Source organism: Plectropomus leopardus, chromosome 8 (assembly GCF_026936395.1).
Source record: "Plectropomus leopardus strain MGB_pleo_1.0 chromosome 8, ASM2693639v1, whole genome shotgun sequence".
NCBI lineage: Eukaryota > Metazoa > Chordata > Actinopteri > Perciformes > Serranidae > Plectropomus > Plectropomus leopardus.
Genome location: NC_142183.1, coordinates 12499868 through 12517883, shown reverse-complemented (window position 1 = coordinate 12517883; position 18016 = coordinate 12499868). Strand labels below are relative to the sequence as shown.

At 37.2% G+C, this 18016-nt stretch overlaps 2 protein-coding genes and 1 long non-coding RNA gene across 5 annotated transcripts in view; 1 reads left to right on the top strand and 2 right to left on the bottom strand.

Annotated features, from left to right (window-relative positions):
- LOC148188865 (uncharacterized) overlaps positions 1–18016 on the bottom strand; it is a 45464-nt gene that overhangs the window by 15074 nt on the left and 12374 nt on the right. For all 3 annotated transcript variants that reach the window (XR_015777221.1, XR_015777220.1, XR_015777222.1), the window contains exon 2: positions 1533–1633. This is a non-coding gene — a long non-coding RNA (uncharacterized LOC148188865). The remainder of the gene's footprint in view (positions 1–1532; positions 1634–18016) is intronic.
- gla (galactosidase, alpha) lies at positions 5203–13417 on the top strand. Its single transcript, XM_042493986.2, has 7 exons — positions 5203–5452; positions 7430–7604; positions 9065–9239; positions 9997–10088; positions 10624–10785; positions 11805–12002; positions 12479–13417. The coding sequence occupies exons 1-7, from the start codon at positions 5295–5297 to the stop codon at positions 12809–12811; spliced, it is 1293 nt and encodes a 430-aa protein (XP_042349920.1). The 5' UTR covers positions 5203–5294; the 3' UTR covers positions 12812–13417.
- Positions 13161–17085, bottom strand: rpl36a (ribosomal protein L36A). The gene is made up of 5 exons (XM_042493987.2): positions 16988–17085; positions 15848–15953; positions 15694–15761; positions 15476–15598; positions 13161–13241 (listed from the first exon to the last, which is right to left on the bottom strand). The coding sequence occupies exons 1-5, from the start codon at positions 17045–17047 to the stop codon at positions 13221–13223; spliced, it is 378 nt and encodes a 125-aa protein (XP_042349921.1). The 5' UTR covers positions 17048–17085; the 3' UTR covers positions 13161–13220.

The following is an 18016-nucleotide window of genomic DNA, read 5'->3' as shown; positions in this document are numbered from 1 at the left end:
AAATCTATCTTTGCACTACAAGCTTCCCAGCTGTGAGCGTCTGGGAAAAGTTGGAATAAAGGAATAGGAAATTAGCAAACACTTCCCTAATGCTTCAGAAAAAGTCTGTCCAGAATCTAAGGCGAGAAGATTTAACATACAAGACTGAGGGTGTTCACACTGAAGCTTCGCGCACTGTGACTTTCTAATTACATTTTGACGAGTAAGAATGAACCATTGAGAATCTAATTAAACATATCTACAATTCAGTTTTGAATTACCATGCAACGTAATGATCCATTCTTACTAGTCACAATGTAATTAGAGATATCCTAAATTAAAAAAAAAAATTAAAAAGAATAAATATTAAGTCCAAATTCTATTTAGAGGCGTCTGGTGGTGTTTAAGATTCATACCACTGTGATTAAAACATGCCTGCAGCCTCTTATGCAAACCACCAATCCATTACGTTTGTACGATCCATGCATGACATATCAGCATTTCTAAAGTAATGTAGTATTTGAGACAGTTTTGACATCGGGAGGCAGTTCAACGCGAATTGCGGGATATCTTGGGGAAACGGCTGTAAGGCTGCAGACCATTGATCACTGTTCCAGACTAACAAACACACGGTTGTTTTTGGTGACCCGTTTCTATGTTTCTATCTGTCTTTTAGCCACCAAACCTGGGTGGTTTTTTACTGACACATCCTGGTGCTTCCCTGCAGCATTTAAGACATCGAAACCAAATGTTTTTCACCAACCTGCCCTTGCTTTTCCAGCAGCTTTTGTGCCACAAAATGAAGACGTTTTAATCCAAAAAGATCTTTTCCTAACCATGACCATTTGGATTTTGTGCCTAAACTTAACCACAGCATTGTTATGAAGCGTAAAGTGTAAACATATCCGCTACAGATTAATGTACAAATGTAAATTTGTTTGCAGAAATGTAAATTTTTTTCTGGCTATGGGGGTGCACCTCTTGACTATCCACTGTCAAATAAAGGCAAAATAACCCCCCCAAAAAACTTGGCTATGCAGTGTGTGATAGTGTCATAATATCTTTGATGGAGATATTTTGAATTATCGCTCTTGTCACATTGTAATTATGAACAGTCAAAATGCACTTGATGTTAAAAAAGAAATTAGAAACAGTCAAGTGAAACCTTGTACAGTACACCGTGCAAACACCAGCCTTACAAAAAAGTAAGCCCTAAATCTACTTCCTGCAATCTATATGAAGGATATGAGAGACTGTAAAACTGATCTTCAATCGGTTACATAAAAGTTCGATGTGTAGGATTTCAGGGCATATAGGCAATTTGCAGAAATGAATATTATATTAAATATAATATTCATCACTATATATATCTATATACAGAGCAGGTCCTCTCCTAGGGAGTCTACCACGTAGTTTCTACAGAAGCCCAAAATGGACAAACCATTCACATTTTTGCAGAGGCCACTGTGTTTAGCAGCTTCTCCTCTATGAACCAAACAGTGTCTGAAAAACACAGATTTTTAATGTGAAACTGATTAATTCAGTGTTTTTACCTGTTTAAATCACTGGGTCCATTTGTTTTGGAGTTGAAGAGACCTCTGCAGATAATTCGGCTCCCAGGTTAAACCTCCTGAATGTCTGGTTCTTAAGTTATCTGAGAAAAAGGTGAGCACAGAAGTTTTAGTTGGTTGCAATCTGCAACCTCACCACTAGATGTTACTAAATCCTACACACTGGACATTTAAACTGTTCAGAAATGTGAAATTAAAAAACAAAACAAAACAAAACAAAACAAAACAAAACAAAACAGAGAACTCAAATCATTAATTAACAAAATAATTTACAGGTCATATTGTAAGCTTATTACCAAAAGCCATTTCTCAGATTTCAAGCTCACCAAGGACCTAATTAAAGCAGCACCATTAGCACTTGTAGGTTCCTTCCCCTGTCACACTCACATAAACAACTCAAACAGCTAATTACAGGACAATAAATGATTTTGCGCTGAGGCTATGTGAGCCGTACAGTGATGTATTTACGGAGACACAACTTTTTGATGACATTTGCTCATGCTGCCACCTGTCCCTATAGATCAATACAGTAATGGAACTCCTTGGCAAGGAGAAGGCACACCACAACACTGCTTTCCCTTTCATTTCATCCCCGTACACTTCATAACAAAGTTGCCAGCATAAGTCAGCCATGACAGTCTCTTCAATTATGTGATGCTGGCGAAGAAAGGGACATGATGGATTGGTGTCAAAGCTGTGGGGAGCCATAAGGCAGACACAACACACGGGCTGCCCATCTGTCAACAATCTCAATTAACCGCTGTGCAGATAGAGGCATGCTGCTCTTTTATGCAGCAACAACAAGGGTCTCTTGTCACGACGGTGGGCGAGATCCCATGTTTACAAAGACAGAAACGTGTATTCAAGTGAGCTGGATTGGTCCATCCATCAGCAGGGGGGGTGAGTCAAATTGAAATCTGACATTTAGAGCCCCAAACGCCTTTGCTCACTGGCACAGATATGAACTATAGCAAGTGACAAATTGTTTGTAGCATGCCTGTCCCTGGGTAAAGCCTCTGATGTTTAGGGTTGAAATAGGCACCCTTGACATTTCGCTGAAAAGGTCAAGTTTTTGTGTTCGTTAATGCTCCCTTTTTACATACAGCCATCACTGGGGACGAGGATTATTGTCATAATCTGGGTTTGAGCCAAGTCATGAATGCTGCCTCAGTTGTTTTGACTCGTCAGGACACAAGGAGTCGTGCACAGCAATGACAAGAGCAAGATCACAAGAGGATTTAACCCCCTGAAACCTGAGCAAACTGGCTTGATTTCTTTCAAAAACATGAAAAGGCAATTTAATGAAATTACCCCCCAAAATTAGCAAGACTTTAGTGGAAAGTACAAGAAAATAAATAAAATAAAATAGAATAAAATAAAATAAAATAAAATAAAATAAAATAAAATAAAATAAAATAAAATAAAATAAAATAAAATAAAATAAAACAAAAAAATGAAAAGGAAGGTAGCAAAAACAAACAAGTTAAACAAGGCTTGGAAAAAGTGCTCAAAAGTTATATTAATCCTGTAACATATTTTTAAACATGTAATTATTATAATTAGATTTTTTTCCAAGATATTTTTCCCAAACATAATGTGCTAAATCTACAAATTTCCTACAATTTGTTAAATATTTCTTTCCAAGTTGCTCATTGCCTTTTTTCAGAAAACAGTAATTTAGTAAAGAAAAAAAATCAAACAAGGAAATTACCTGGAAAATAAAGATTATATTACAATAATTCGTTAACATAATTTTACATATGTAATTGTGATCATTATAAATATATCTTTCCATAGCTTTGTTTTCCCTTTTTTCCTAGACGTTTTCCCGAGCTTTTTAAACATTATTCTCTAAATCTACTAATTTCCCGCAATTTTAGAACATTTTTTTACCTAGTTGCTCAACACCTTTTTTCGCATGTTCTTGAAAGAAATCGCACCAATTCAGGGTTCAAAGGTTTAAATACTTGGGAAAGCTGCACAAGAAAAGTGATATCTCTTCAGGTCTGAAGGGGTTAACAGAGGCAGTCTTGCTAATTCAAATTGTGTCACCTCTGTGAAGTTTCTTTTGTGTCTCTAAACTCCCCAAAAGTTGGTTTCATAAGCAAAAAAATAATAATAATATGTAGCTGTCTTCTTGCATTCCAACAAAATGGCAAAGCACTACAATAAACACAAAACTCATCACTCTCTCTGCGTGTGTGAGAAGATCGCTGACAATTTTACAAGGAAAAGCGTCCAGGATTAATTTGGTTCTGTAAGCAGGGTGTCCATTTACGGCTAAATTAAGAAACCTATCTGTAATTCATTTAACGTCTGCAACAGACAAATTAGTGTCTGGGATCCGGAGCTAATAAACAGCTTGAAGCGGCGTCGATATGTACATGGTCCTACATTATTGCTGATAGCGTGTGTGGCATTTTTGATTAGCCAGGCTCCTTGGGGAAAGGAGGGGTAAATTGGGCCATTTTCTTTCATTCTTAGAGTCTATTTAAAAAACGAATACAAACAGATATGCTGCCAGGTTTTCACTTACAGCTGAGAATGAAAATCGGATTTTCTTTTGGACACATGATGATAGATCACTCACTCCATTTACCCTTAAGTGTCCTAATGAAAAATTATTATACAGTAGTATAAGTAGAGAGACAACTGAAGCTTTTATCTGTTGCTCTCAGCAAGACTGGATTACCAAGCAGGCAGAGCTTGGTATTTGTTGTGGTACACAGTCCAGCCATGCGTGCAAGTTGGTGCATGTGAATCCCTGCGTGTGTATGTGTGAGACTTTCACCCAGGAGACGGAAGTCTGCGTCCCAAAGTCAACACTGAATATGCAAATATGGAGGCAGATTTAGAGAAGTATTTTGAAAACAAAATTAGGTTAAATTTTCCAGAGAACTATATTTCAAATTATCATAGTAAAATACTTAAAATTATTTTACAGACTTTTTTTTTCAGGTCATCCCCCCAAATAACTGCAAATATTCAGGTATTTTTCTTGTACTTTTTTGGTAATTTCTTACTTATTTCTGGGTCATTTCCTCTATAGTTGCTCATTGCCCTCTTCCAATGTTTTTTTTTCAGAGAAATCAAGGCAATTTGATTAGGTTTCAAAGACTTAAAGCCAAATCGTGATTTTTTTTATACCTCTAACCACCAAGTTTTAGTGGCACCTTAGCACCTTACCTACCTACCTAGACAACACCTGAAAATTAGCCTTTGGCTATCAATTGCACATTTACAGCAATGTTTATTACAGGTTAATTCAACCATAACTTTAAAAAAATAAAATACAAAGTAAAATTAAATAGATAAATGCATCTGACGGTAGTCTATTTATGTTCGTTTTTGTCACTACAGGGATTTAATGCGTTGTTTTAAATGTGTTTCAATGTGCAACACCACAGTTTTACTACCAATGAAAAGGGGAACATGCATGAATACTGTCTTCATTTTTGCTGTGTTTTTGTTGTTTTAGTGTTAAAGACAATCACAAGACTTGTTCATTACCTTGTCATATCATGTCAGCTGACTTCGTGTTTTCACCTGACTCGCTTCCTAGTTTGTAGCCTCGTGAAACGCCATTGGACAGTTACAGACGCATTTTGTTTCTATTGGTCCGCGCATACGTCGATCATCATAGGGGGCGGGCTCATCGGGTTTAACACGAGGAAATAGATCCAAATTCAAACACAGTGGCTTTCTGTCATTGTTGTACAGAAAGTGTCGAGTTTAAAAGTGAAAATGTGCAGAGCCGTGTGTGTCCTCGCGCTCATCGTTTTAATCAGCCCTGCTGAAGCGCTGGACAATGGTCTCGCGCTGAAACCCACTATGGGCTGGCTGCACTGGGAGAGATTCATGTGTAATATCGACTGTGACAAGGACCCAAATAACTGCATCAGGTAAGAGACATCAGAGCACAGTCTGACATGATTGTGAACTAAAACACAATAAAAAAATCAGATCAGCGTTACTCTATTCCTAACATATGAGAAAAACTCCTCCTTAAAACATCTTATTTATAAAAAAAAAAGTCTGTTCTAAAATTAGATAAAAGTGAGTCAACATATGTGAAAGCTCATATATGTACTGTTATAAACGAGTCAAGTGGGATCCAACGCCCTCTGTGTACAGGAAGTGACAATATGGGATTTGTTTGCACCTTAAATTAAACAAATCTATGGGATAATTAACCTTTGAAACCGGGAGTGACATTACTTTACTTGTGCCTCTGTCCACACCATTAACAAGTATTTTAGCCTTTGAACATCAGTACAGGGCAATGAGCAACTTGGTAGAAAATGTTCCACAACATGCAAGAAATTAGTAGATCTAAAAAATAAAGGGAAAAAGAAGAAAAAAACTAGGGGAAATATATTTAGAATTGTCATAACTACACATTAAAAATTATGTTACAGTTTTGTTGTTTTAGCTTTCTTTTTTGTTTATTATTTGGGTTTTTTGTTTGTTTGTTTTAATACTAATTTTCAGGTAATTTTATTGTACTTTTTATTAATTTCTTGCTAATTTTTTGAGGTAATTTCTTATTTCATTGCTCATTTCCTCACCAAACAAGCCAATTTGCTGATTTTCAAAAAGCACATTGGTTTAACCCAAAAAACAAAATTCCAGACTTTCTTGTTACTTAACTCCCAAATAAGCACACAAACTCATAACATGGTCACATTAATAATCAATAATTACAATCAATATTTATCTTGTGATTATGAGACCTTTGCTTTATAACTGAGAAACTGTCAGAGGGAAAGAAAATGAGAACGCATGATTGTAAAAGGATTGGACATTTGATAAGACAGCAATATAACGACACCACCTGATTTAATTTGCCTTCATTTGTTCTTTGGTTTGAGGCACTGGGAGATAATGATGTCAGTGTGTAATGTAATCAACTGAATTTGCAAAGCACTTTGTGAATATAAAAGTCTGCACACATTCCTGAGGAGCTAAACAACGAATCTGTAAGGTGATATGGTAATGTACAGGGACGAAACCAGATTACCTGAAAAAAAGACAGAAGACGAAATGCAGATAAAGAGAAATTACAGAGCTCTGCAACATACAATAGTATCAGTATCAGCCGCTGATTAATTTCTCTATCATCATCATTTTTGCTTGAAAAAATATGAGTTAACTAATAATCAAAGTAGCTGCTGGCACTTTAATTCATTGGGAAGGTCCAGATTAAACACTTTACTTCTTACCAATCTGATTCTACTCACAATTATTAGATGTTAAGACATAATTAGAGCTGCAACTAATGACTGCTTTCATTATTAATTAATCTGCTAATTTTTTCCCTTGAATAACTGATTGATCTTTTAGTTTATTAATGTCAGAAAGTAGGAGGAACAATCCTAATCTCACATATCCAGAGGCCAAAGTAAAGTCTGGAGAGGAGCTGAAGAGCTGTTAGAGGTTGCAAACTCCCAAAAAAGCAACATACCCTCAAATTTGAGAAGCAAACACAAATTGCTGCTCTCATCATCATCAAAAATTTGCAAGTCTTCATTTTACTGAGTTTGATGAATACAGAGCACTTCAGAAATAATGCAAGAATCTGTTTTATTTTAGGGAACTTGCGTCTGTGATAATTAGAGAAAAAGATCTCACTTCCTGTTCACAGCAAACATTTCTTTCTCCCAGGAAGGCCAGCAAAGTGTTAAGAGGACTAAATGTCAGCCTGCTGGTTGAATTGTTATTATGTTCTATCAGTGGACAGCGAACAATCGAAAAATCATTTGTTTTCTTGAGAGTAGCACGATTTCTGGTCTGCCATATTGCTCCTGCCCATGACATTGAACACTGGCGTCCTAACTGATGCTATCGACCCCGCCTGTGCCCTCCTGTTGCCCTGGCAGCGAGCGTCTGTACATGCAGATGGCAGATGTGATGGTGAAGGAGGGCTGGAAAGAGGCCGGTTACGAGTACGTCTGTATCGATGACTGCTGGCCCTCCCACCAGCGCGATGCCAAGGGCCGCCTGCAGGCAGACCCCAAAAGATTCCCGGGAGGCATCAAGAAACTGGCTGACTATGTGAGTAGTGGGTTTAATGGTGGCATTTAGACTCAGGATGGGGTTATGCAAGGGGGGTTTAGATAGATTGAGGGAAATCAAGGAATACTTTCATTTCAGTTATTTCACCAGCTAGAAGAATCAAGATGAGATTATTATGAATGTTTTTCTAGTTTTTGTTCTTTGGCAGTGGTGGAGGAAGTATTCAGTTCTTTTACTTAAGTAAAAATACTAATACCACACTGTGAAAATTCTGTTTAAAGTACAACGCATGCATTATAAATGTTACTCAAGTAAATATAATCAGGAAAATGTAAATAAAGTATAAAAAGGAAAATTCAAAAAAAATCTAAAATAAATAAATAAATAAATGCCCCAAAATTATTTTTTAAAAAAGGAAGAAAATGACGAAAATATTTATTAAAATAGTTGTCAAAGTACCCAATTCCGAAAAAATAAAAACCACCCAAAAAACACAATACTATTAAAAAAAGGGAGGAAAAAAGAATATGACTTTTGTGTTTATTAAAATTGATGCCAATGTAGCCAATTCAGAAAATAAAAAATAAAATAAAATAAAATAAAATAAAAACTCAAAATTATTATTTTTAAAAATAAGAAAAAAACGAAACAAGAAAGTGACTATAATATTGATCAGAATAGTAAGTAACTTACTAACTACTAGTAAGTAAGTAAGTAACTAAAGCTGTTAGATAAATGCAGTAAAGTAAAAAGTACAATATTTCCCTCTGAACTGTAGTGGAATAAAAGTATAAAGCTGGATGAACAGAAAAGATTAAGTAAAGTACAAGTATCTGAAATGTGTATATGAATAAATGTAGTTAGTTACATTCTACCACTGGTCTTTGGGCTGCAGTGTGAATAGTAGAGACTGTTACATAATGCTAAACCATGTCATATATAACTCAAATTACACATATGTGTCTCCTATAGGGTGCCATGTTGACAAATCTGTGCTGCAATGCGTCTAAATCTGACAAATAAAAAGTTTTGGGAACCCCTGGTTAAGTAACTCTACGAGTAAAAGTGATTACGCAGTCAGATTACATATTCATTATACATCCATCTGATCCTACCTGCAGTTATTTACATAATGAAGGGGAAAGGACCAGATGTGGAACCCAGGTCTCGGATTTCACAGCGGTAAAAAACTCAGCACCTGGAGAGCCAGGGGAGATACGTGGGCATATATTGTCTTCTGTAGGAGTGTGCTGTCGTTCAGCCTCTTTGCTACAGTAACAACTCTCTTCAGTTTGAGGCCACCATGACAGGTGGATTCCTACACTGGCGGCTAGAAAGTAATGTTCACTAAGACATAGATATATTTGGATTCACTAAAGCAAAGCCTGAAACAGAGCCATGGAGTTTTTAGCTGTGCAACATCGCCACCTACTGGCTGTCACCCTGCCAAACCTGCATTTGTAAACTGAATGAATTCTGATTATATTTTCTGTTTTAAGGTTCATTCTAAGGGACTGAAGCTGGGTATCTATGCAGATGTGGGAAAGAAGACCTGTGCTGGATACCCTGGCAGTCTGGGTTACTATGAGACAGACGCTCAGACTTTTGCAGACTGGGAGGTGGATCTGCTTAAATTTGATGGCTGTTATATGGACTGGACCCTGCTGGGAGAAGGTGAGCTTAAACATGGTGATGCTCGTCCACACATAAGCCAGCAATTTATTCTCTAATGAAAATCTCAATTAAAGGGAAATTTTGGTATTTTTCAACCTGAACCACATTTTGCATGGGTCTTATATTACCTGGGGACATCTGGTCATTTGTAATAATTGCAGAGGTCGTCTGTGATCCTAATCCAGTGCGAATCTGCCATGTACGTAATTTGTCAAGTTAAAATTCCACTGCAAATTACCTACCATATTTGGCCAAACACAGAGGTCATCTGATAATGTTAGTCTTGTGCGATTTGGCATCTTTGTGACTCGGGGTCATATTTACAGGCTTCCTACTGATCCTTAAAAGGTTTTAAATATTTAAATTTTTTCTTGCATGAACATCGAGAAGTCATGTTTTATGTTACAATAAATATTTCTGTAAAATTGTCCCTAATCCAAAGCAACTGATGTGGGTTGGTGTTTCTTTTTTATTTAGTTTTGGTTCTTATAAATTAGCTTTAACTGCATTCCAAGTGGCATTAAAAAAGTCTTGAATCTAACCTGCCTTAAGCTGTAATAAGCCTGATTTAGGTTTTCTGTTCTCTCTATGCCTAATTTCTAATAATGTCAATAAATTTCAGAAAATACAGACTGCTTATTGCAAACAGATGCGGAGAGTAAATTCCAAGCCACATGATGTCACGTGCAAGTAGTAACCTCCATGGACTCTATCTTATGGAGTTTGATCTAAAACTTTATGATTTGTTCTGGTTAAGGCTACATCAACATGTCACAAGCACTGAACAAAACTGGAAGAAGTATCCTGTACTCCTGTGAGTGGCCTCTGTACGAGTGGCCTTTCCGTCAGGTGAGAGCGGCGTCGGTGCACCATTTATAATTAAAGCTGCAAAAATTAGTCAGCAGAAAATTATTCAGCAGCTATTTTGAAGAAATAATGCAAATTGTAATCACTCTCTTGTCCCATGTTCCCAGATTTTAGGATTTGATTATTTTCTTTGTTATATTACATGATATTCATTTCACTTTTGTCCAAAGCATATTACAACCACAAATGAGCAAGAGCTAGATATCATCCAAAATTTGGGATGTATCCCTATAAAACAAATAACTATGTTCAGTGTTACAGTCCAAGTGCCAAGAGATGTGAAATTCCAACACATTTTCACTATTTTCTGAACTTAATTACTTCATAAATCGAGAAAAGAACTGGCAGAATAATCAGTCAAGTTGCAGTCATACGTTATATCAACATATATTTTCACTATCTGGTCCATTTTCAAAAATTCTACTTCCACAACAATGAAAACAAATATAAAGACTTATTATTCTTGATGACGCCATACATCATTATACAACATAAAAAAGCCTTTCTGTGCCTGCAGCCCAACTACACAGCCATCCGTGAGACGTGTAACCACTGGCGCAACTATGCTGACGTGTACGACTCATGGAGCTCTGTCAAGTCCATCTTGGACTGGACCGCTTCACATCAAGACATTATTGTCCCCGCGGCTGGACCTGGGGGCTGGAACGACCCTGACATGGTAATCTGCTCTGCTCAGTCTGTGACATACACTCCTCAGTTTGACCTCTCAGACTAAGCATTCAACCAGCCGCCTCGAGTGCCGAGCTGTTTTATTACATTTTAAAAACCTCGCTGGATCATTTGTCAGTTGCTGCACTTTGAAGACTGAGTGCAAATTTGAGGGAATAGTTTGACATTTTGGGAAAATATTTGTCTTCTTGCAGAGGTGAAGAAGACTGATACTACACTTAGTATTTACAGTTCATAAGTTTCAAAAATGTATCAATTGATTTCCCAAAATGTGAAACCATCCTTTAAAATTGAGCACCTTAGTTGAGGCTCTTGTCTGTACATTGCCATTCGTATACCCTATACAGGGTTCAAACACATTTTCATGGGCAAAATTTCAAAACTTTTCCATGACTTTTCAAGGGTCCATACTACATCTTTTTCCATTGCCCCATTTGTGTGCTATTTTTCAAACTTAAGTTTCTTACTCAGTTCAATCATAATTTTAGCTAATGTGCATACATGGAGAGTGAGAGAACGTGGGGAGGAAAAAAAAATGTACGCGATAGTTAAAATATCAACATGGATGCATATTGAGCGACATTACATCAGCTACAGAAAAAAAATGGACGTTATGTCTAGAATGTGGAAGGTTATAACTACAACTCTTAACAATTTCATTACACACAACAAAATTCCATGACTTTTTCCAGGCCAGAAAAAAATGGGAAATTCCATGATTTTTCCAGGTTTTCCCTGACAGTTGCAACCCTGCCTATTTATTTAAGTGCCACAGTCATGACGCGGTTGTTTCAGTGCAGTAGAAACTAGATCTGTTAACACCCATAAAGAGTTCAACTGATTTCATGGCAGTTTCAAAACAGCCAGGTATAAAAATTAAAATATAAAAAAAAATACATGTAAAAAAGCATCACATTTTTCAATAGTATGTTGATATTGTACTGCATTTTGTCCATAAGCCTGAATCACCGTTATTCTCATATTTACGTCACTGGTCTGTTTCCCTAGCTCGTGATTGGAAACTTTGGCCTGAGTCATGACCAGCAGGAGTCTCAGATGGCATTATGGGCCATCATGGCAGCCCCTCTGCTCGTGTCCAATGATCTGAGGGACATTTGTCCTCGCTCCAAGGAGCTGCTGCAGAACAGACACATCATCGCCATCAGCCAGGACCCACTGGGCAAGCAAGGATACCTCACTGCCAAGGTGGGTAAGAGGTGACAGAAAGCATGGTCACCTCCTGGAGCCACAGCTGTCAGCATTTATAGTCCCAGAGTTCCCTCACATTCTTACCAATGAAATTTCAAAACATTTCCAAAAAAATGTTCCAAATATTTCTACCTCATTTCCATGACTTTTTTACATAATTTAAATACATGTTTTGGGATTCTTATGAACATTTTCTTTAAATTGGCAAAAAAAAAAAAATTATTCAAGGTTTTTTCCAATTTCATAACTTTTCTGAGAATTTCATGACCACTGGAACTCTGTAATACATTTGGTCTTTATGTGGAGATGCTAAACGCCTCTGGTCACTTGTGGCAGTGTCTTGTAGATGCAAAATGATTAAACAACAATCTTAATGAAATCAGAAAATGTGGATTACAAAGTAGTAACTGCAATACAAGTATGCAAAGATACTATAATTGTCCAAATCAAATAAAACATATCTTGTACCACAGGTGGACAGTTTTGAGGTCTGGGAGAGGCCTCTGTCCGACAAACGACTGGCTCTCGCGGTGCTAAACAAACAGGAGATTGGAGGTCCCCGAGAGTTTGTCATCAAAGCGTCTCCTGGCTGGAAGATCTGTGACCCACAGTGTAACGTCACTCAGATCCTGCCTAAGTACAAGGAGCTGGGTGTTCAGACACCAAACACCAAAATGGTTCTGTCTGTCAACCCCTCAGGCACGTCTCTACTGACTGTCACTCCCATCAGCGGCGACTTTACGCGGCTTCACAGGCTGCACTGGAAGAGCACGTCTGTCAAACGCAAGTACAACGTGATCTTGTAGTCCTTAGATGGTTATGCACTTGATCTGACGACTATTTTGACTGACTGAAGTTGAAAATTGTTGATCTTTTAACTTTTAAACAGATGTGCTGCTTTTGTAAAATTGAGTATTAAAATTTAAAAAAGGGAATTGTTCTACAGCCTGGTTCGCTTGAATCATAATTTTGGTGCACCCGCTGCTTTTTATTATGTTGAATAAATCACTGGAAAACGTTTTTCAACACCTGTGGTGAGGTATTAGAGACTTGGTTGCAAATAGACTTTAAATTACCTTTACAGACAAAGACTGAATTTTGCACTCCTGATGAGTATAATGGAACAGAGGCAAAGGAAAGGGCCAAACTCAAAACTATGTTTTAATACATTTATTGAAAATAGTGACAACTTGTTCCAGAAGACTGGACCACAGTTTAGAACTGGATGACCTGGCCCTGTAAGAGAACAGAGGAAACTTTGGTTAAAATGGTGCTCAAGCAGAGTTAAACAGATGTATCAATGATATATGGTTCACCACAAACAATACATGCTGTTTGAAATGACATTTTACAATTTGCTGTGATATTGATTTTTTTGTATTTCAATAAAGATGATTTTTCAACAGTGCAAAGTAATTTTCTCTTTACATTTGTTGGGTTATCCCATCATGTATCACAACTTTTTACTCACATCTATTTTGAATAAATGTTGCACTTTAAGGTGGGTGAACAGAAAATAACAGTGAAAACCAATGTGACAAATACGCCTCTATGCTAAAAACATACTATCCATTCATCCCATTTTTAAAAACACCCTCATTGTCAAAGAGCCAAATCCACCACAAGCTTATTATGACAAAATTCTACTTTACTGAAACTAAAAATTGGGAATTTTCCTCCAGCCCACCAAGGGACAGTCTGACTTCCTGAGATAATGGATTAGCAATGGTTCATGATATTGCATTTTAGTATTAAAAGAGCTACAGTTACACCAAATTAGGACCCAATTTCCCTGAAGGTGAGCGTTCTTGTTTGACCCCTTCTGCCAATAAATCACAAGCATTTAGCCAAGAGCAAGATTAAAAGCTATAAACCACCCGCACTAAATTTTATCAATGGTAGGTTAAATCTACAAATAGAGCTTGAGAGACTGGAATGTAATATATTTACTGCAGATTTAACATTCAGCATTATGTATTGAAGCAATCCAGCAGAAAAGGCGATGCCAATCTGAGCATTGAAAAATGCCATTTTATAATCCACACATAACTGGACCAATAGTATCACTGCTCCCTCCTCAATGTACAAAGGGCTGACATAACATGACGTATACTAAAATGCAAAAACACAAAAATGTACAAAATAGTTGAGGTAAAGTTGACAATGATTGGATTTGTTAACATTTTGTTGTTTGTATTTTGTCTCATGTATTAACAGTATTTTATGTGTGTCACTGAATAACACAATTCAACTCCATGTGCCTCTCTGGAGAGAAAACTCAGAATCTGAAATAAATGCCAATACCAACATATTATTTTCCTTTTTACAGCCTGAAGACCATAGTGTCAAAACCAGTCTGAGCCTTTATGCAAATAGCCATGTATTGAATACAGGCTTTTTGACCCTCCACGAGTGCCTTAAGTTTGTTTTTCCTTCACTATTATTTTCCACTTAAAGTAAAACAATTTAAAAATCAATGCATTTTACCCCCCAAAACTTGAATTTTCTGGTATTAACCACAAAACGGGATCTGCTTAAAATGTAAGTACAACTTTTTTTTGGTTGCCTCGATAGGACAGTTTAAGCGTGAAAGGGGATGAAATGCAGCAAAGGACTGAGATTGGAATCAAACCCATGGACGCTGCAGGTCTAGCCTCTGTACATGAGGCGCCTGCTCCACAAACTGAGCCTCTGTGTGTGCCCCCAAGTACAATATTTTTGGCCTGGTCAGTAATTCCTTATTATTTGATCCTTCTTCCCCATCAAAGTTTCAGAACGTAAAGCAGCTTTGATAGCCACTATTGTCAAAGTTGTAAAACAGCCCTTCACACTCAGACCTGTTTCCTCATTTGTTCCTTCCTATTCAAAGTATCTATTTATACATCTCCTTTTTCACACAGCATGTTTAATTTTAACCAGAAAAAAATGTATACTTGCTGGTAAATGAGCACCGAGATATCTGCTAAATTGGATCAAATTAAGTCAAATATAATTCTGTGCTGCAAAGAAAACCCGCTGTAGTGCTCTCTATACCAGTTATACTGTTATACTGCCCACTTGTATTTAGCTCATACTTTTTAAGTGTTCTAACTTAGGCTGATAAATCAAAATATAGCACACAACAGATGTACATTTTCTGGATCATTTAGCATATGCCAAATCAAAGAACTACATTTTCAAGTTGTTCAACAAGATCTCACTGGATTACTAACTAGATTACTTAATTTTCTATGGAGAGGTATAAAATCATCATGGGATGCCTACATACTCTCTCCACAGTTAGAGTACATGATTAGCTACGGAGGATTTGGAGATTTATTTTGGGGTGCAGTGCATATATTTTTAACCCGTGACATCAAACTTCAAAAGTCAGAGTTTTAAAGCATCCTAAACAAACCCACCAAATGCAGTACACTGTGGAAAAACATCTATAACATTTTGACATTACTGAATAAAACAATGACACCTACCTTTCTCTTCTTGTCACCACCCAACTCAAAGTGCTTGCATCTCTTGATGGCCAGCATTCTCTTGGATCTGCAGTTGGGCTCCACACACTCAAGCCTCAACACAATCTTCTTTGTAGTCTTAGCCTGAAAAAATGCAATGTATGAAGGAGTCCATTTCTACACACAGTAGTACAAATATTACTTCAAAAAATTTAACAGCATTGGAAAACTAAACTTACCTTTTTCCGGAAAATAGGCTTTGTCTGACCACCGTACCCACTCTGCTTTCTGTCGTATCTCCTCTTACCTGCAGAACATATTGAGTTCAGCTACATTTCATGACAACTCATTTACAATGCAAATATAAAAGGCTATAAAAACATGATTATTTACCCTGTGCATAGAGGGAATCCTTTCCCTTCTTGTACTGGGTAACTTTGTGGGGCTGGTGCTTCTTGCACTTCTTGCAGAAGGTCCTGCGGGTCTTTGGGACGTTCACCTGGAAAAAAGACAGGTAAGATTTCATGAATTTCATCAGCAGATCCATCCAAAAGCAACATACAATTAGTACTTTCAACCATGTGGGTTTTAATTAAAAAAGTACACGAATCATTGCAGTGCATCAATTTCATTAGATATTTTACACACTTAAGTATTACATAAGATTATCAGTCACCAGTTCTGCTTAAAAACTGTTGGCACATTAACAACATTGGAACTTGAACCATGTTGACTCCAAAAGCGCGGAAATAATAATAAGCAACTGTTTGAAAAACAAATGCTAACTACGGACGTTATTGTAGCAAACTAGATGGCTGAACAATGAAAACATTGATACAATTACAAAGTTAAGTTTTGCCTTTCCAGCACGTTAACGCATTTAGAAACTTGTCCCCAAACGGCTGCACTCGTGGTAAAAAGCTCCCCGGTCAACGTAAAAGCAGCTGACGTTAGCTAGCGAGCTAACATTTTAGCATTGGTGCTATTTCACGTAATATTGTACATAATATGCGCTAACATATAGCGCTACAACAGTATGAGTAAAAATGTTGGTGCTTGTCTTTGCAGTTACTTGAGTGTCATTTAAATATTATATTTCTTAATATTTTAACGTCTGTTAGCTCCCCGGTCAGGGGCCGGTGACGTTTACTAGCGAGCTAACATGTTAGCATTATAGCTATTCACCGTAAATTCACTGCGAAATTAGCGCATAAACGCGTACCAATACAATAATAATAAATAAACTGCTGCTGTTTGCCTTGACTGTAACTTTCACTGATAATTATTTTCTCTTTAATCAAAGACCGGGTAAAGTGGAAGTACGCGTCGCAGCAGCATTTCACCACAAACACATCAGCCGTTGTTTAAGAGCAATCTAACAGCGTATAATGCACACAAGGCAGCTAATACAACAATCGTAGCGTGTATCTAAAGATTGTTGACATATCTCAGTTAAGTGGGTGCATAAATGATTGTTAAATCGGCAAGATTAAGTTAGATTCTGTGAAGTGTCTTGGTGAAATAATTTCGTACCATGGCTGCGTCCCGATGCAGAGGAAAAGAGGGAGGTGGAGGCCGGAAGCAGTTCCTCATGTAGACCGCGGCGGTGGCCGGACTGTGCAGACTGCCCCCTGGCGGCGGGGCATGTCAAGAGGACAAAAACTCAAAACAACACACCAAAGAGCTCACATTTTAAGTACATGCAGGGGAGGTATTTGTAAGAGCTTACATTTTAAGTAAATTCAAGAAGTGAGAGGCTATATTTAGTCTTTGTAAAACACAATAAGCAGACTGCCTGCAGAGGGATTGTTTTTTATTTATATTTTAGGCTTTGTCGCAACAATTTTGTTTTTTACCCTAGACAGAGCTACAAATATTTTTACTTGAGCCTCCCTAAGTGACTCAGGGGAATTGCAAGGACCCTCCACCATAAACAAGTTGTTGGGTTTTGTTTTGTTTTTTTTTTTTTAAAAAAAGTACCCTTTCATGTTTGAAAGTGAAAAGTTATACAGAAGCACGCACTTCCGATCCAAACTTCGAGCAGGTGCTGAACAGTAAAAAGTAAAAACGAAGAAAAATGGCGCACACACTGCAGGGCTCCAGTTATCCCTTATTTAATGCACCAAAGTGACATTTTGAGCTCTTCATCAGAAAGTCTGATGAAGAGCTGTGTTGCTCAAAATGTCACTTTGGTGCTTAAATAAGTGGTAACTGGAGCCCTTCAGTGTGCCTGTCATTTTTTGCCTTTTTACTTTTGAAAGTGAAAAGTTGAATTGAAAATCCTAATGTTAAAAAAGCCCGGTTTTTCACTCTTGTCATGCATGCTGGTTAGTTACAGCAAACGGTTTATTTTTGGCAAAATGTAGACCATATGAGACGTAGAACATGGATGCATGATATGAGCGGCACATCATCAGTATCAGTTCATGCTGATATGACAAACCAACATTTACTTTATTTATCTATTTATTTTTCTGACAAACTGAACCCCAAGTTGAGGTATTTTTCTTATTTTGCACAATAAATGAATATTACAAACACTGAAAAGCATTGTATTTCATG